This window comes from Rhamphochromis longiceps, linkage group LG7, assembly GCF_057381845.1.
Source record: "Rhamphochromis longiceps isolate RC_006_pf linkage group LG7, R_longiceps_female_GT1.1, whole genome shotgun sequence".
NCBI classification, from domain to species: Eukaryota; Metazoa; Chordata; class Actinopteri; order Cichliformes; family Cichlidae; genus Rhamphochromis; species Rhamphochromis longiceps.
The window spans coordinates 48833505-48851808 of NC_140563.1; the positions used below are offsets into that span (position 1 = coordinate 48833505).

Sequence of the window (18304 nt, forward strand, 5' to 3'; positions counted from 1 at the left end):
CAGCCCTGTGACCTTCATTCATAGTGAATGTAAGGGTCAACTGCATGTAATCAGCCCTCTTTGTCCGATATGAGACTCCTACCAGAGAATTACTGCTCATTCACAGCAACTTGACTATGCATAAGTGCTAAAAACATTTGATTAAGACTGTTTAGTTAAATTATGTTTACAACTCAGTGCCGTTTAATTGAATTCATATTCCTAATTAAAAGGCTGTTTGGGAAAACATAGTCTGACCCATGTTAATCCACGGATCAGGCAAGGGTCAGGAAGCCGGCGCCACGTCTCTGTCTGTCAGACTGAAAGTGCTAAAATAAAGCTGCAAGTTTCTTTGCAGAGATTTAAGGCTGAGACAGAAGGACCATCTCTGCACCCATCCAACCATCTCTGCAGATATCATCAGTCTTTATGGAAGAGTAGCTAGACAGAAGTCACTCTGGAGTAAAAAGCATATGACTGCCTGCCGGGAGTTTGCCAAATGGTCCTTACAGAGCTCTGAGAGTATGAGGGAAAAGTTCTTTTATTTATTTTTTATTTTTTGGTACAATGAGACAAAAATTGAACTCTTTGGTCTGGCTCCCACATCACGCTCTTGGCACTTCAAAGAGAACAGGTACAACTCACCGTGTAGGCAATACAGCTTCCACAAAGGAACGTGACAGAAAACCTTAAATCGATTTGGTGCCGAATCTCTCCAGACAAAAGAACGACATCTGAGTACTTCCCAGCGTAATTCACAGAGAGCTGAGCACAATAATGCGCAAGTCGTGGTGAATAATCCAAAACTCGATTGGTGTAAGGGCTCATGCACTGCTGAGGAAGGGATGACGCTGGAAAGAAAGCAAAACGGAGTCATTTAATAGTGTGCTGCTTTTGTCACCGTCTGTTCCTCTTCTCTAATTTCTGACTCCATTTTGTTTAAGTCCATTAAAGATCTCCTTAAACTTTGACTTCAAATGTAGAAAAAGGCCTCAAAGTGGAGTAAAAGGTAAAAGAAGCAGAGAGGAGGGCCTTCAAAGATAAAGGAAAATGCTGTAATGTCAGCGTGTTTCACACAAGATTTTTTTTTTCTTTGTTTCCCACACAGGTACACAAGTGTTCATGACTCGAGGCCAGCTGATGAATTGTCATCTATGTGCCGGCATCAAACACAAAGTCTTGCTCCGCCGTCTCTTAGCCACATTCTTTGACAGGTGAGCAGAGAAATGTGCAAATAATGAACAAACTGTTTAAGTATTTCGACTCTTAGGCTTGACTTCTGTGTATGACTCCAACACTACTGCTGTTGTCACAAACCAACTTTCACACTCCATCTGTGGCCATGTTGTGCAATGCGGTTTGTTATGTGTGCTCCCATGTTTATCTACTGTATGTGCCTGTTGCTGACTCTGCCCCCTGGTGTTGACTTTGCATCCCTGCAGAAACACTTTAGCCAATAGCTGTGGGACGGGCATTCGCTCTTCTACTAGTGATCCCAGCAGGAAACCCCTGGACAGCAGGGTCCTCAACGCTGTCAAACGTAGGTCATACTTGATAGAAGTAATGGAAGTTTCAAAGAGGGGCAGTTTGTGCCACGCTGACTTTTGCTGTATTCTTTCTTTCTTTTTTTACAGTCTACTGTCAAAATTTCAACCCTAACTTCAAGGAGAGTGAAATGAATGTGATTGCTGCTGACATGTGCACAAACGCGAGGCGGGTCCGCAAGCGATGGTTGCCCAAGATTAAGTCCATGCTGCCCGATGGCATGGATGTGTACCGTGCAGGAATGGGCATGAGCGCTGCTATAGGTCTGGGTCTGACGCTGGGTGCCCCTCAGTCAGGGTTACCCCTCACTTTTGAGGCCGACTTCAAGACCTTAGAGCAAAGGTTGTATCCTGATCGTAAGGACCCTCTCAGGACTCACCCACCCCTGACAGAAGGCAGCCCCGGGTCTGGGGCGGCTGGAGCAGAAGCTGAAGATGAAGGCGAAGGAGCAGTCCAAGAGGAACAGGAGGAAGACGAGGATGAAGCTAGGTTAGAGGGTGTAAACAGATCACTGGGGGCGATCCCAGGAGCCGAGGCAGGCAACTGTGGCGACACGCCGGCTGAGCAGGAAGCAGAAAATTTTGGACACGGTGCGAGGGTGAACGGACAGTGAATGTCCTTTTTAGGCTGTCTCTTACATTGTGAGAGACAGCCTCTTCTCTTTGCTTGCTCTTTTACAACAGCTCGTCCGCCACTCTTCCTCCTCTGTGCTTCCTCAACGGGAATTTCGCTCAGCACAAGAAGCCGCACTCACTGATCTTACTATACAGGAATCTGTCGCACATGCATGCGCACACGTGTGCTTGCGTGCTCCCATAATTGCCGCTAGTGGAAGCAGAACACTGTTCTTAGAAGTAGACACAGGCATGGCATTAGCACTTTGAGAAAGTCGACTCTTTCTGCTCCGCCCGTTTCTTGGTACACTCAGTATGTACTCAGTGTTTTGGCATCCGCAGCATTATTACAAAGGCCTGGTAGCAGAACAAATGGCTGAAATGATTCATCATTCAAGTGCAATACAAAAGCAACAGCTGCTTTGCCGGTGTGGTACACTGATTTGTAAAATGATTCCATTTTCTTGGAAAGCTGCATCAGAAACTAACCCGCGTAACCTTGGGGAAAACAGATCTGGAAAGAGCAATGTTGACCTTTATGTTAGTTTACTGTATTTTGAACGTGTATGAATGTATAACAACAACAGTTTTGCAATTTAAGGCCATGTACTGTGGTAGCTCCATTAAACAAAACGGTTTTCTCCCTATTAAATAGGCCCATCATTTAGATGATCAAATTTTTTTAAGCACTCATGTCTATAGTCCACAGTCTAAAAACAACTCTATCACATGGAGTTGTTTATTCGCGCATATTTGCCCATGACATGTTGAATTAGGTTGTCAATGTGATGCCTGTGTCTGCTCCAGACCACTCCTCCCCAACCACACATGCATACAGATAAGACATATTTCCTAACCCGTGGATAATAGCCTTGAATATCTGCGCCAATGTATTCAGAATACATGGTCTATAAAAACAGTGCTTTTTAACTCTGGGTAAAAATCATTCTCTTGTGGAGATACAGAGAGAGACTTGAACATGAACATGCACTAAAAAAAAGAGAGAGAGAGAGAGAAAGAAAAAATCCGAGCTTGCATGCATTCATACAAACAGTGGATACAAAGAATTCTCGGAAAAAAAAACACCAACAAAGCCACAAACCTGCATTGAAATAAGATAACAGCTGCCGTTGCCTGGAGATACGCTATTAATGCTCAAAGAGGACTCTCTCCGTTTTCCGCTGGACCTGACCGCAGTCTGACGCATGTTAGAACTGATCCGGCTGTGACCCAGGATTTACACAGTAACAGTTGGAATTTCTTGTTGTTGTTGTTTTATTTGTTTTTTGTTTGTTTGTTTTAAACTAAAGAGTGTGCTGTGCCCATGAGCAGAGGAGACTGGATATATGGAGTAGTAAAGAAGTGCACTACACTGGGCAGTAGAAGAACGAATGTTAGAGAGAAGCACTGTTCCACCTCGGTAATGTTGTGGTGGTGGTGTGATATGCACCGATACTACGCAGTCCTGCTTCCTACCTGGCTGTTTGTTTGTTTGTTTTATTGTTTGTTCTTTTTTTCTTTGGGAGGGTGGGTAAATTATTGAATCAAACTTATACGAGCAATTTATGCTGGCTTATTGCATTTGCACTCAAAAGAAGGTAAAGAGCCGAGATGCTGAGGGAGGTAACGTGGACCTTTTTAATTGAGAGGCTGTAACGACAACACCTGAAACGAGTCTCTCTGACAATGACTGTTTCTACGTTTTGGAAGGGGGGTGGGGGGAGCAAAGCAATGTCCAACAGGGACTTTAAACCTGCATTCGTCATACCTGATTTCTTCTTTTGATATCTGTTTTTTGCCACACAGCCTTTCTTCATTGTGCAATGCATAGATCTTCCCTGTATCTTTTTTTCCCCCCTATCAGCAAACGAAAGCACAGAAAAGACCGTTCATTTAAGTAAAAGAGAAGCCACCAACATTTGGGGGAAAGTGGGTTGTGATAGGTTAATTTAAGAACTGCCGGGCTTAGTACTAATACTATTCTCAAAATATATGCTATGCCACTTCATGAGCGGGGCCAGAGTAGTCTCTGTTTCTGCTCTTGTTTCAGCGTCTGTTAGGGGAAGTTTTAAGATGGCCCTGCACAAGAAACACAGGGTTACGATTGCACTAGGTAGTAACAAAAAGGTTCATAGCGCGTTTATTTTCATTGGGAATAAGTGCGATCTGCCGTAGATAAAACAAGACTGTGACACGATGGCTGGGATGATGGATGAATGTAATCTGTAGCACTGCTGTGGTGAGGGTCCAAGCTTTGATTTGAGTATAGTAAATTCTTCAAAATATGCCATAATATAAAATTAATACCGACTGTGAGGCTGGGTGGTGTTTAAACCTAAAGCTTTATTGATATAGTGATTTTTTTTATTTTTTTTATTTATTTATTTTTCAAACTGCGAACAGGTCTTCCAGTGTAGTGAACATCGTTATGTGCAAAACTGAGCAAGGTTCACATGCAGTGCAGGCTTTTTTTCCCTCTGTTTGATGTTTTTTTAACACAGAGATTTTGTAAATTGTACCTTCATATCATATGTTTATTATTCTTACAGGTTTTTCTCGCAGTAAAAAACAAACAATATTCAGTTGTCTATTTGAGCCACTTAAATGTCTGATCACTTCTAGTTATGCCAGTCAGAGTAACAGACTTGAGAAATGAATATGTGTAGCCTTTATTTTGGAAAATATAGAAAGTAGCTGTTATAGCTTCAGAAAAAAAAAGAGAGAGAGAAACCTTTCTACTCAGTTAGTAAACTGGGCAATGAGTGTGATATTCTTTGTATTTAATATTTCTCTCTGTGTGTTTTTGTGTAAAATAAATCTTTGATCCTTTTGAATAGGAGGACTTTTGCAGAGATACTAAATACATGGGGAATATGAAATCAGCTGCAATTAAAATAAAGCAGTAAATAATAACGGGTGGGAAACATGGATGTGTTCCACTGTAGTATTAAAGGGGTGTGGAGCAGTGCCTTAGACTGTGAATGTGTGGGTGTGGATGTGTGCCATTACTTTGTGTTCAGAAGCAAACAGGACCAAGGATCTACTAAATATAGCCAGATAACACTTTTTTTGGCCATTTTTGAGTTTAAAATTAAAAACTAGTAATCTTTTATTCTAATAAATGATATTAATGACATAGTCATTTATTCACCTTACATTCTTGCTTTATGTTTTCCATCATGTTGGCTCACCAGCCCAGTATTACATATTTACAGCACAGCTCTTAAGGAATCTGGTTGAACACCCTTGGAAGAAATTCAAATGAAATCTCATTCGTAGTATAGTCAAGTATAGTCAAATCTGTTCATCAGTTAGTCACATTTAAGGTGTGGCGGGCTTTTGTTGTTGTTGTTTGGGGGGGGGGGGGATCTTTCTTTTTTTACGCACGATTTCCTTATCACGCGCTGGTTTTGACCAGCTCATTCACTTTTTCTGCCCCGCTGCAAAACAAAGCCATCAAAAAAACCCAAAACAGAACAATAATCCTTTAAGACCGCTTGGGGTTTGATCCTTTTCTTGTGCAGGGTAAATGAACGATGTTGCACTATAAACGGAGAATGTCATGGCTAACCCTTGGGAAGATTGACGTGGCTAAAAGAGAAAAGTCCAGTTACATGTATGTCATGTATCGGACGTGTTTCTCATTTATATCATACTTTTTGTTTTTCTTGGATGGTTATTGAATAGAAGGTATTTTGTTGCAAATAACTTCTTCCTCACTTTGCATCGGGCTCTGCTCACCCCCACACGGACACTGTAGTTTTTTGTTCCAGTGACTGGCTCATCATGAAAAACAATACATTTATATGCAAAGAGACACTTGTACCATAAAATGCATGCCATTCGCACACTCACCGCAACCCAATGAAACCTCTGATCTTTATGCACCATGTATTTTATGCTGAATAACTCTTGTCAACTGTTAGTAAACAAAGATCGAGGTGTCCTGTGGTGAGCAGGGCTGGATTTTTTTATTATACAACCTGGCCTTTCGCTGAATGTTTGCATAAAGCTGAATTTCTTGTATTAATGACAGCAAAGTAGTGACAAAGAGTGGAATACAGAGACTAAGTACACAGTTCAGTATGTTCACAGCTCAGCACACTCAGAAGAAAATGCACTGAAGGTTTGTTTGTGTATTTACGTGTCCTTGTACATAACGCCAGCACTTTAGAACTACTTGGAAAGGTGAAAGGAAAAACACTGAGAGCAACCGGGTGTTAGGCAAATGAGGAGTAAATGCAACTTTTAAAGCCATGTGTTCAGAGCGCTGACAATCAGAATAGGAACGAGACCCAAAGTGCACTACGGGACATATGGTATGACTTGCTATGTGCTCTTGCTGTTTGCTTTGTCTTTCTTCAGCTTGCTTCGGTCTGTGCTAGCTTCCTTTCCAGAGTGGAGGGACATGGTGATGTTATCTCCAGCCTTCTTGGTTATAAGTGTGTGTCTTTAAAACCAGGACTGAGTCAAACTTTGGTGCTTTGCAAACAGAGCTGGACACGGACCATATCTGTCATGCTCTGGTAAGCATGTTCTGGACGTGGTCCTGAGCCCAGGTTTTGTTGATAACCCCCTTTGATGGACAACAACCCTACACCGATCATGGTAATGTTCTTCACTATCAGCTGGGTTTGGATCAGGCAAACTGGGATGGGACAATTTCAGTGTTGATGCCGCTTTATGTTTCAAACGAAAAAGATGTTTATGCGCCTTCTGACTCAAGCATCAATAATATATACAACAGAAATGCAAGTTGCCACTTTTGATGTAATCTACCTTTCATTCCCATCATATTTGCCATCCCCAGTTTTAAGTTGTATAGTCCAAGAGTACCCAATTTCTTTAAATGCAATACAGAAAAATCTGCTTTCTAATAAAAGTCCTTACTTCACCATATACTGTCTTTTGTCTCTCTTTGCATTTGCCAAAGTACCTACAAAAGGATGCACTTGAAATATATTTTTCTCTGGAAGTTGCGATTTATTGTAGATCTGCATGGCTTCAAACATGTAAGTAATGAGATTCCAGCAGAAAGAAGACAAATTAGTGACAATAATAATTCTCACTGTCTGTGCCACCGAGCTGTGAAATTCTTGTGTCATTAAAATGGTGTTAAATTTTGCTGGATGAGTCACTGGAGTTCCTTCAAAGATGAATGTAACATACAGTATACAGCCAGTTTTATTTCATGAAGGCACAGGTTTAGAATTGCAGGCAACACTGGATCGATCCAAATCAACCATATTAACCTAAGCATTTCATCTATGATATATAAATATGTGTATGGGGGGACTCTTATTAAGCTACCCCTCATTCTTTCAATTTTTTAAAATTTATTTTGCTATGAAAATGAGAAAGACTGAAGATGCAGCAGTTTATTGAAACACGCATGATTATATGGTATGTGAGGTGAAAGAATGTGTTCAACTCTAACAAGATTGAAAGTCAGTATTTGGTATAACTACTTTTATCCTCGAACACAGCCTGAACTCTTGTAAATTCTTGAACTAGTCTTCAAGGATAGCTCTCCAGGATCCTCAAAGGACAATCAGAGCTCTCCTTTGCTGGCTTTTATTCCATTCCCTGATAGCCACCAGTCCATTTAGATAATTTATGCTGAAGCTTCGAACAGTAGAATTATAGATTAACTATTAGCCAACACTTATAAGTTTGGGTTAATGGCTCATGGAAATCACTTTGTTGGTGGAAAAAATGTTATTCTATTACTGTAAAAAGTGGGACCTTTTTAATAGTAAGTAAAAAAATGCATAAAAGTTATGTTTTTGTATACACACACACACAAAAACACAACTTTTATGCATTTTTTTTACTTACTATTAAAAGGGTAAAATATATACCTTTAATTATATCTAGATAATTCAACCTTTAATTGCAACTCTTAAACATACTCGACTGTATGAGCTCGTGTTCTCTCAAGCTGCTCTGGTATCTACTCGTCATCCTAGCTGGTTTTTGTTTTTTCAACGGAGAAATCGCGCGGCGTGTGTTTAGTTGTCCTGATGTAGCTAACCTAAACTTTCTGTGGTACATACTAGCAAGAAATAAACGAACACAGCAGGTCTTTTGGAAGAAAAACCCTCAAAATTTCACAATGAGTGACGATGCGGACTCCCCTCCTGAGAGGGAAATGAAGGTATGTCTCTGGTAAAGTTGACTTCACAGGTTAGCATGTGTAAGTTACCGTGTCAGTTCACCCTTAATGTAGTGGCTAGTTTAGCTAGCTGGCTAGCTAAACAAGCCACTTGTCGTGGGTTATGTTTTCTGGTTTAGGTATCCTTATCCTCACGATATTTACTGAACTGTAATGACTATTTTGATACGATAAAACATTAAAGACTTTCACAGCGGTTTAAAAGCGTTTCAATTAAAAGTAGTTACTGCAGTTTTATTCATGCCTTATTTTAGCCCGCTACTTAGGGTTAGCACCGTAGCCGGTGTGATGTTGTGCTTGTAAAGTTAAACGCCGCTGTGTTTGGTGGATTCGTCCTATTAAATTATGCATTTGTAAAATAACGTGTTCTAACACACATTGCATTTTTTTTGTTTAAGTTTTATATATTGCTGTAACATTACAACAAGCCTTGCACCGATTGCTAACACGATATGGTAACGTGTTAGCATAGTTCTAATTGAGAGGCATTACAAACATTTTGGCTTTGAGATCACCCTTCAGGCTCACCAGCTGTCTTGTCAACAATGTTTATTTAAAGTGTGTATTATTCTGTCTCGAAGACGCTGCGTTTGCATTTACCGAAGTGGACCCACAGTTGTTAACAGTTCATAACAGGTCACCATGAAATGAAAGTGTTTGCCTTTCGTTTTAGGATTTTCAGTTTCGTCAGATGAAGAAAGTCAGAGTGTTTGACCCCACCGAAGATTTGCCAAAAGACAGATCCAGCCTCCTTGCCATCTCAAATAAATATGGCTTAACTTTTGTGGGGCTTGACAGAACTCTCAAGGTGTACTTAACTCGAGATATTCTGGCTGCTGATAAAGGTGATGGCAACTCCAACGAAATAGGTATGAATACACATGCAGTTTTAAATAGTGCAATGATGACAGGTTAAAAACACAATGTTGTCATGACAGATACACCACATGTTTCATGTCATTAATAATTTTTGCTGTTTCACTGTCCACTAACATCTTCCTCCCTATTTTAGTCAAAGGAATACCAGCACTGACTGAAGTGACCGTGGAACTAATTTTGCACCACGTGGCTCTCAGTTGTGATGAGCTCACACTGTCCATGTGTGGCATGTCTGAGGAAGCTGGCTTGTTGCTCACATTCTATGATGTCCGCACGTTCATGAACAAGGTAGTTATTTCAGTCTGTCTACCTAATGTGTTAACACAGTCGAACACCGGTTGCCAAATTTCACCTTGTCTGGTAAATGTAATCATGTTGTCTGATATTTGTTTTAATTTGCATTCCTTGCTTTTCCAGGGAAAACTACAGAAGCTACCATTTGCATCGCACCAGCCAGCTGTAGCACCTGACGTCTTAGTGCAGGACCTGAAGTGGAATCCTGCGCAGGTGTCTGTGTTGGCTGTCTGCCTCTCTGATGGCACTATAATGATTTTGGATGTTACTGACAGTGTCAATGTGCAGGCCAGGCTGCCTTCTTCAAGTGGAATTACCTGCAGTGAGTGACACTCTTGACATAATTGGTAAATTTATCTGCAGTCCATATCGCTGATGTGGTTCAGTAGTTGTTTACTTGCTTTGTTTACCACAGTTTGCTGGAGTCCAAAGGGAAAGCAAGTTGCAGCTGGAAAAATGGATGGTACAGTCACACAATATACACCAGTAAGTTATAATAAGAAGAATTTTGAATTAAAAGCAAATTGCTTAACAGTCTTTGGAAGCTACAGGAACAGATTTTTCTCCTCTGTTCTAAAGGGACTGGAGGAAAAGAAAGTTATCCCATGTCCACAGTTCTTCACCCCTGGCGAAACTGTAAAAGGTAAGGTAGCCATACCTATGTATATAAAATTAAACTATGAAAATGGTCCGTACACTAAGGTTTTTATCTTGGTGGTGATAGATTAGTAATAGATTGCAGTGATTCCATAAAATATTTCAAGTTGTATAGGAAAAGGAGGAGCTGAGTCTTGCTGTTTTGTTGATGTTCCAATGTCTTGTCTCTCTTTCCTATTTGTCTCTCACAGCTGTGGATGTGCTGTGGCTGAAAACCTATGTGTTTGCAGTAGCATATGCTGCTGGAGATGGCTCACTTGAGACCCCCCCTGAGCTAGTGTTGATCTCACTCCCTGTAAGTATGCCTGGCATCGTTTTATGATTGATTTTTATCTGGGTTTATCAGGTTTAACAGACTGGTTCTACGGTCGAACTGCTGATCATAGTATGAAGCTCAGTTAAGACCATTCATGGGTATCGGGGGGAAAAAAATCATCACTGCAGCTCAGTTATGGAGAGTTAAATTTATTATCCACATTTTCATCTTGAATTTTCCTTGCTTTCGTTTCTAAGTTTTATCACGTAAATTTTAAAATTTATTTATTTATCAGTAACTTGAAAGTGATAACAATGCAAGTAACAGAGTTAAACACATGTATCTAGCAGATTAGTTATTGATCTGTGAAGTGTGTGAAAAAGATGATCCAGGTTCAAACTGTAACAATTCAACTTATACTTAAAATATAAATGCACAGCAGTTTTTAAACATTGTTTACAAATATATTTGTGTATTTATGCTTGGAGTAAATACATTTAGATTATGGTTAGGAATTCATTAGAGCTGCTTTTAAGTCTGAAAATCTACAAGTCGTTTGATCACAGTCATCTTTATTCATAAATATTCACATCATCCCCACATGAAGTGAAAGAGAGCAGGAATGATCCAGCAAACTGATCATCAGAACATCTAATTGTTCATCATTAGTGTTTTATGCCTCCAGAGCTTTATACAGGTTTTAATAATTAAACAGGGATTAATACAGAAATGTTTCAGTGCAGAGAAAATGACCAGAGAAAAAAAGCAAAGAATAACAGTGTCGATTGTTTTCAATGGTTGCCATTGGCAGCCATGAGTACCAAAAGAAACTTCACAGCATTTTTGCATACAGTATTCCTGTATGCCTGGCACAACCAGTCTGGAGGCATGTCAGTGCAAGCAGGTCAGTCAGTGGAGACATTTCTATGACACATCTGTGAAGGAACATAGATTTCCAGATGGTAGAAACAAAGATTTAAAACAAAAAACTTGCTTATTCCTATGAATCTGTGATATATTTATTTATTTACTTCTTAGGCTTCCCTTGGGTTTCAGTGCATGTAGTTCTGGTGCTCTGATGACATCACAGCTGTGCATGCAGTGACCAGTGCTTTGACCATAATTGGGCTTTTGTGCTTTCTTTTCATATTTACACTACTGTGCAAAAGTATTGAGTCACCAGTCATTTCTTCATATTTTGCTCCCAGTCAGCTACACTTGTAGTTTTTTTTTTTTTTTTTTTTAATGACAGAGAAAGCGTTATGCAGGCTCTCTGAAGGTATTTCAAGGTTTTTCTTTGGACATTGGCTGCTTTTCCACAATTTTTTTTTTCCTGTCCAGTCCTTGTATCTGACCATTTTCAGAGGAATGTTTGTTTGTGTAAATTGAAAAAGGCAACACTGTATCAGTCATGGATTGACCTCCTCAGTGCCCATTAACAGTGTGGAATCATCTTAACAGACAATTTAACAAAACGCAACCAACATCCAAAGAAGAGCTTTAAATGGCCTTTAAGCGACTACTTAACCTCCTAAGACCCGAACTCTTCCATGGCATGCATTTTTAATTTCTCTTTGATATTTGGGATGATTGGCACCTGATGAATGTAAAAACAAAGAATTACCAGATTCTTTTTTTTTTTTTTTTTTTTTTTTTTAAATTTTTATTTTTTTACTTTTTGTTTCTGAGAAAAATGAGATCCACATATGAGCATATTTGTTTAAAAATTCAATAGAACAGTGGCAGTATAATGTCCTCGTAAGTGGATATCAGGCCCTTGTAGAGCAAAATGTAGTATTTTGGTCTAGACAACCCAAAATGTGATGTCCATATTGTGGACGCCAGGTCCTAGGAGGTTAAAGAAATTACAAGAAAGACTACATCAGAGAGTTCAGGCTGTGATGAAGAATAAAGGTGGTAATACCAAACTGTAAACCTTCAAGCTTGTTAAAATTGTACAAAGTTTGTTATATGCTGTATTTCCATTTCTGTTTGCAGATGTTCCAATAAATTGCTGCACCTGTTTCCCATGGGTAGCTTAAGGCATTTTAACAGTGTTAATGTCCAATCAGTTTTATTTATAAAACTCAAACTTGTATGTGTGTTAGACAGCTTTACAGTCTGTATACCAAGACTCTTGAGGCCCACTCATCCCCCTTAAATTTGTTTAACAGAAAGCAGATTTAGCACAAAAACCCCCCCCAACCCTGAGACACAGTTTGATGTCACTAGCTGACAGGTTAATGCACATAAATTACTGTATGCATATTGTGGTTCTTTTTCTGCAGCTTACATTTTTGACATAAATTACAGTGCTACTGAAGTATGCCACTTCTCTACTCTAGATTTATTTATTTATTTATTTATTTTACAGAAGAAGGATGAGAAAGTGGAGCCAAAGTTTCTGAACTTTGGTGAATTTGTTTTTGGAAGCTGTACGGAGCGTCAGCACCACTACTTCCTCAGTCACGTAGAGGACTGGTAAGACTGATCCCAACTGATAGATTTGCTCCAACAGTGACCTGAAAGCCTGATTACTTATAAGCTAAAACTCATTGTTTATGCCCTGAAAGTTTTGTGCTTTGTTTGATGTTAAGGTCATGGTAAATTGAAGCTTTGTCTCATTGTTTTTATTTTTTTTCTTTCATCCAGGGACCTTGTGTTTGCAGCATCAGCAGCTTCCATTGAGGTCAGCGTCATTGCCAGACAAGACGATAAGGTAAACGCTAAAATGTGTGAAAACGTTTTAGGTTTGTCTAAATGTAGAGATAAATGAAAGTGGTCTTGAATGTATTGTCATTTTTCTACTTTGTCTTTACATCCGTTTGTTTTACTCGGTTAAAGTAAAATGCTTCCAAAAAATCGAGGAGGGTTGCATAAGTGTTACAGCAGCTTCTAGTCAGTCACAACACTTCTAAATAATTTAGATTAGCTAAGCTCCCACCAGGTCAAATATCCAATGCTTACCTGACTTTTTTGGTGACAGTTGAGCAAGCTTGTGCTTTTGCTGAATTTTTATCAATTAGGTAAACCAATAATTTTATCTGAGTGCTTCAACGTTTTAGTGAATTAGACTTGATGCTTTTAGGAACTGTAAATACCCCCACCCGCCCAAATCTATTAATTTTCCTTGGATTTTGTTTGAATACTTACTCTCTGTAAATGGTGATGACCATGCCTTATTTTTACCCCTTTTAGATGTGGGAAGTTTGGCAACTAGAAGATTCGAGCAGGGCTGAGCTTCGAGTGACTGAAACAAATGAAGACACTTTGCCCCTTGGCTTAGCTATAGACTACACCAGCCAGCAGGAAATCCACATAAGTAAGTGAATATGACTTTTTATGTATTTAGTTGCTTCACTTGTCTGAGCAGAAGTTAATTTCATATATAAAGATTATTACTGTTGTTGTTGTTTTGCCTTGTTTTTGTTTGTTTGTTTCTCTTTTTGTGGCATAACCTTCATAAGGACTTGGGTTATGATTCATGTTATTTCAGAATATATCAGACTTGTTGACTGTGTCAAATAAGCATGACCAGTCTGCGTACAGTACAATAAAGGTGATCTGTCTGTGCTACAGTTGTTGACAGAAATACTGCTGTCATTTGATTGAGGAAATGTTAACAGACATAACAACTGTAATGCCTGACTCAATGGAATCCCAAAAAACAAAGCAGGGTAGGGCTGCTCGATTATGGCAAAAATGATAATCACGATTATTTTCACTGAAATTGAGATCTCGATTATTTGACGATATTTATTTAACAATAACAATGTATTGAATAATGGCTTTAAAGATTGTCAAAAAATAATATAAAATAGTGTGCAAATACTGATAACAGTGCAAATGTTTGCAATATAAAAAATAAATGGAAAATGTAAACATCTATGTTCAGTGAACTTTGCAGTGTTGCTCTGTGGTGCAGCTACGACACCGTAGCAAAGTTTACACACTGTGTCTACTTGATCCACTTCTGACTCCGCGAACCCATAATGTTTCCACACCACTGAAGTTTTTTTTTTTTTTTTTTACCTCTCTTTTCAACCAACGGCAGTCACTCTCCTCTCCAAATAACTTCTGCTTAGCTTTCCGAGCTTCCCTTGGGTCCTCTTAATTGTTGTGACGTGTGTTCGAAACGCAGAGCGGTGCGCTCGATTTGTCACACGGAGCAGCGCGAGAGTAAAGCACGAGGGAGGTGCTAATAATCGGCTCAGTCATTTTTAATGATCGTTGAAAGCCCAGATCGTAATCGAGATTAAAATTCGATTAATTGAGCAGCCCTAAAGCAGGGTTTTAAAAAAAATGAGTAAATAAAAAAATCGTTACAATGTTGCCGTCTCTGCTTAAAGTCACTTTGAAAAAACAAAACCTTGACCTCATCTGGCACCTTGCCACGTAGATGTACACCTTTCACAGTGCTGGTGCTAGAAATGAGACCCAACACAGTCAGTGAGATTTATAAATATCATTAAGGATAACATTCAAGTTTAGTGAATAATCATGGATCACGATTTTGACATTTTCTATCATGGTAGTCAAAGCTTCTAAGAATTTGGATCGACACTGTTGGAAAAACGTGTGGATTGTGTGGGAAAAGTAATGCAGCATTTTGAACACTGGCGAAGCAGTGCAGTGTTAGTGCTCACCATGGATTTATTGTGTTTACGCTGTGAATCTGGTGATCAGTAGTGAGCTGTCTTCTAACTTGTGTCAGCAGAAAACTGTGGAAATAGATGGAAGAGGAATTAATGACTCGATCGCACCATAAGTCAGCAAAACACAGAGGCTCGTGTTAGTTTCGAGTGAATTTCTTTTAGCAGAGACAGGCGCATTATATTTGGTTGACTGTGGTGGGTGCATAGTTTCTAATTCTTTTTTTTCTTCTTCACCAAGACACATAGTGACAGTCTCTTGTTAAAGAATCAGACAGCTGCGGTGTAAAATAAATGGCCTGTATTTTTTCAATCCAGGGGTGTGAAAAACATCATTCAGCCCTCTTACCACGCTCTAAAGATAGGCGACGGTGCACGTCTCCTCTGCCACCAGACAAAAGTTAATTTGGTCATTTTTAAGTTTAGTTTAATTTAATTTAGTCGTGTTATCTCTTGTAGCGCATTCCCTTGCCTTTGTTTCAACTTTAAAATGTTTTCTGGTGAGAAGTCCCCTAATGAGCCAGTGAATCTTAAATCTGTCAGGTTTCTGTGTGCATACAGCATTCACCGCAGTGCTGTATTGCAGCATGTGTAAAGAATAGTGATAAGCTATCGTCTCAGTACACTGTTTTATCTTAACTGGCCCAGTCTGCCAGACATTCACGTAGAGCTGCTGTTGCTGTCTAGTCACATCTCTTCCTGTTCGCTCTACGATTCCCTCCCTCCCCATTACGGGGGAAAAAAACCCCTGCAATTTGAGCAACATTATGACATGATTGTAGTCTGATCAAAACCTTGATCTAAAGTTAGACATTAGGTTGGAAAAGCAAAGGGAGAGTAGGAGGGAGTTATCTGTAGGGAAAAATGCACTCATTAAAATGGCTCACACAAGCTAGAGGACCATAACAAACAACAAAGCCCAGACAATCCTGTTGCAGAATGCTGATGAGGTTTACCGTGTGCCTCTCCCGTCTGTTCGCTCCCTCTCACCCTCTCTCTGCTTGCGTCTCTAAAGCTTTCAAACTTTAGTTTCATAACAAAAAAGCATTAGATACAGTCTTTTGAGGTGGGGTGGGGGTGTATGCTTTCTTTTTGTCTAAAACTTTAAATCGCACTGCTTCTTCAAGTGTATTTCTTGGCATTTTATTTGTCAGTGTGGGTGTGTATTTGTGTGTGTACATTGACACTGATTATCATGCATGTAGCTCATGGGTCAAATAGGTGCAAAGTCGGTGGATATTAATGACGCGGTCAGAAAAAGCAACACTTTTTCATGCACTCATGAACAGTTATACTTGATAAATACAGTATTTTTAGATATAAAACGTGGTCATAGAGAAAACAAAGAGGACTGTGTGTTCAGTGTACTTTGTTGGCATTTCTGAAATGACTAGTATCAACTCTGACTAATGCATCTTTAATTTGTGTCGTGAATAGTCAGTTTCGTTATTTGAATGGTGGTTTAGACATGATTTGCCATTTTCTCTGCAGCCCACAGCATACTGCGAGGCTTTGGAAAGGGCAAGAAAGTGGGTGTGAGGAGCAGAAAATGTTTCAGGGTTTGGCGAGAAGAGAAAGGCATCTTACTCTTTTACCGAATTACAAATATTAGGACAGTTGTCTCTGTAACTGACTGGAGTATCTTTTTGAAATGAAGACTGGATACTTTTTTTTAACCACTAGAGGGCGTAAAGCTCCAACTTCAGTCAGACAACTATAGCGTGAACCTACTGTCTTAGTACTCAAATGTTCTTAAAACTTTTAAATATATTGTGTGGAGAACTGCTCAGTGTCTGACTTTGTTTATATCCAATCTTTCCACTCCCATAAAGCTGATGAGAAGACCTTGCCCCCAGCGCCCACAATGCTAATGCTTTCCACTGAGGGATTACTTTGTCCATTTGCTCTACTCAACCTCAATCCAGGGGTTAAACAGCTAGTCGTGGCTCCTTCTAATCTGGCCTTGGAAGGGGAAAGACTTCCCAAACCTGGTGAGAAAACCTGTGAATTGGAACCATGTTTGCCTAAAATATTTCTTCAATGTCCTAATGTATTGATAATGTATTGATTGCATAGTGTTTGAATTGTTACAGCTCCTCCTTTGGGGATTTGAAGTGACTATTTGTGCTGTTTTTTTTTTTTTTTTTTTTTTTTTTTTAAATTAAAGTAACTTATAACGTGCTGTGTATGTGGCTGAAATGCACATAGATTTGTCTCTATGTACAGCTCAGCCACTGTATTCAAAATGTCAGGGAACACAGAGACTTCCACAAACCACTCCTATGTATTTTGATGGATTAATTCGAAGTTTATGAGAATGCACCCGTTTGTTGGAAGACATAATTACACACTAATCAAAGTACATTTGTGAGTACTGCATTCTTTTTTTATGTTAAATAAACTAAACAAAATGACTGACTTAATCTTTAAGGAAGCAGATTTTCTGAATATATCCCTCTTGTTAATTTTGATGTCTTCTTTATGTCTTTAAATGTTTGATAGCTGTAAACTGTGTTCATACAACCACTTAAAAAGCAACCGAACACAAGTCATGGCAGCAACTCTGTGCATTTAGGCATGTAGACATATTGAGCATCAGAATGAGGCAGAAAAAGTGATTTCAGTGACTTTGAACAGGGCATGGTTGTTGATGCGTGTCGGGCTGGTCTGAGTTTTTCAGAAACTGCTGCTCTACTGGGATTTTGACACACAACCGTCTCCCAGATGATGCAAAAAAAGGCAAAATGAGCACCAGTTGTCTGGGTGAAAATGCCTTGTTGATACCAGAGGTTGGAGGAGAATGGCTAAACTACTGCGAGCTGATAGGAAAGCAGCAATAACTGCTTATTATAACCAAAAATATGCAGAAGAGCATCTCTGAATGCACATGTTGAACCTTGACGCAGATAGACTACAGCAGTAGAAGGTCATGGCGCTTTCAAAGCCCTGTCAGCTGAGATACTGAGCCTACAATTCACACAGACTCGCCAAAATAGGACAATAAAAGATTGGAAAAAATGTTGTCTTAGTCTTAAGTTTTGCTCCAATGTTAAGATGGGAGTGTTGGAATTTGAGTAGTTCTCAACTAGGGCTGCCACGATTAGTCGACTAGTCACGATTACGTCGACTATCAAAATCGTCGACGACTAATTTAATAGTCGACGCGTCGTTTGAAGCTTTGTAAGATCCCAAAAGACGCAGGAATAAGTAGTAGGATTTAAGAGTGTAATAACGGACTGAAACAGAAGATGGC

At 39.5% G+C, this 18304-nt stretch overlaps 2 protein-coding genes across 10 annotated transcripts in view; both read left to right on the forward strand.

Annotated features, from left to right (window-relative positions):
- Window positions 1–3152, forward strand: part of nacc2 (NACC family member 2) — a 28358-nt gene extending 25206 nt beyond the window's left edge. For both annotated transcript variants that reach the window (XM_085414002.1, XM_085414003.1), the window contains exons 5-7: window positions 1088–1193; window positions 1422–1519; window positions 1614–3152. In XM_085414002.1, coding sequence (XP_085270128.1) covers window positions 1088–1193; window positions 1422–1519; window positions 1614–2137 — 728 coding nt within the window. In that variant the 3' untranslated portion in view covers window positions 2138–3152. The remainder of the gene's footprint in view (window positions 1–1087; window positions 1194–1421; window positions 1520–1613) is intronic.
- A 4970-nt stretch (window positions 3153–8122) lies between these two features.
- nup214 (nucleoporin 214) overlaps window positions 8123–18304 on the forward strand; it is a 32948-nt gene continuing 22766 nt past the window's right edge. For all 8 annotated transcript variants that reach the window (XM_085414010.1, XM_085414004.1, XM_085414005.1 and 5 more), the window contains exons 1-11: window positions 8123–8295; window positions 8987–9182; window positions 9326–9480; window positions 9610–9808; window positions 9902–9972; window positions 10066–10129; window positions 10335–10438; window positions 12774–12880; window positions 13052–13118; window positions 13598–13721; window positions 16884–17042. In XM_085414010.1, coding sequence (XP_085270136.1) covers window positions 8254–8295; window positions 8987–9182; window positions 9326–9480; window positions 9610–9808; window positions 9902–9972; window positions 10066–10129; window positions 10335–10438; window positions 12774–12880; window positions 13052–13118; window positions 13598–13721; window positions 16884–17042 — 1288 coding nt within the window. In that variant the 5' untranslated portion in view covers window positions 8123–8253. The remainder of the gene's footprint in view (window positions 8296–8986; window positions 9183–9325; window positions 9481–9609; window positions 9809–9901; window positions 9973–10065; window positions 10130–10334; window positions 10439–12773; window positions 12881–13051; window positions 13119–13597; window positions 13722–16883; window positions 17043–18304) is intronic.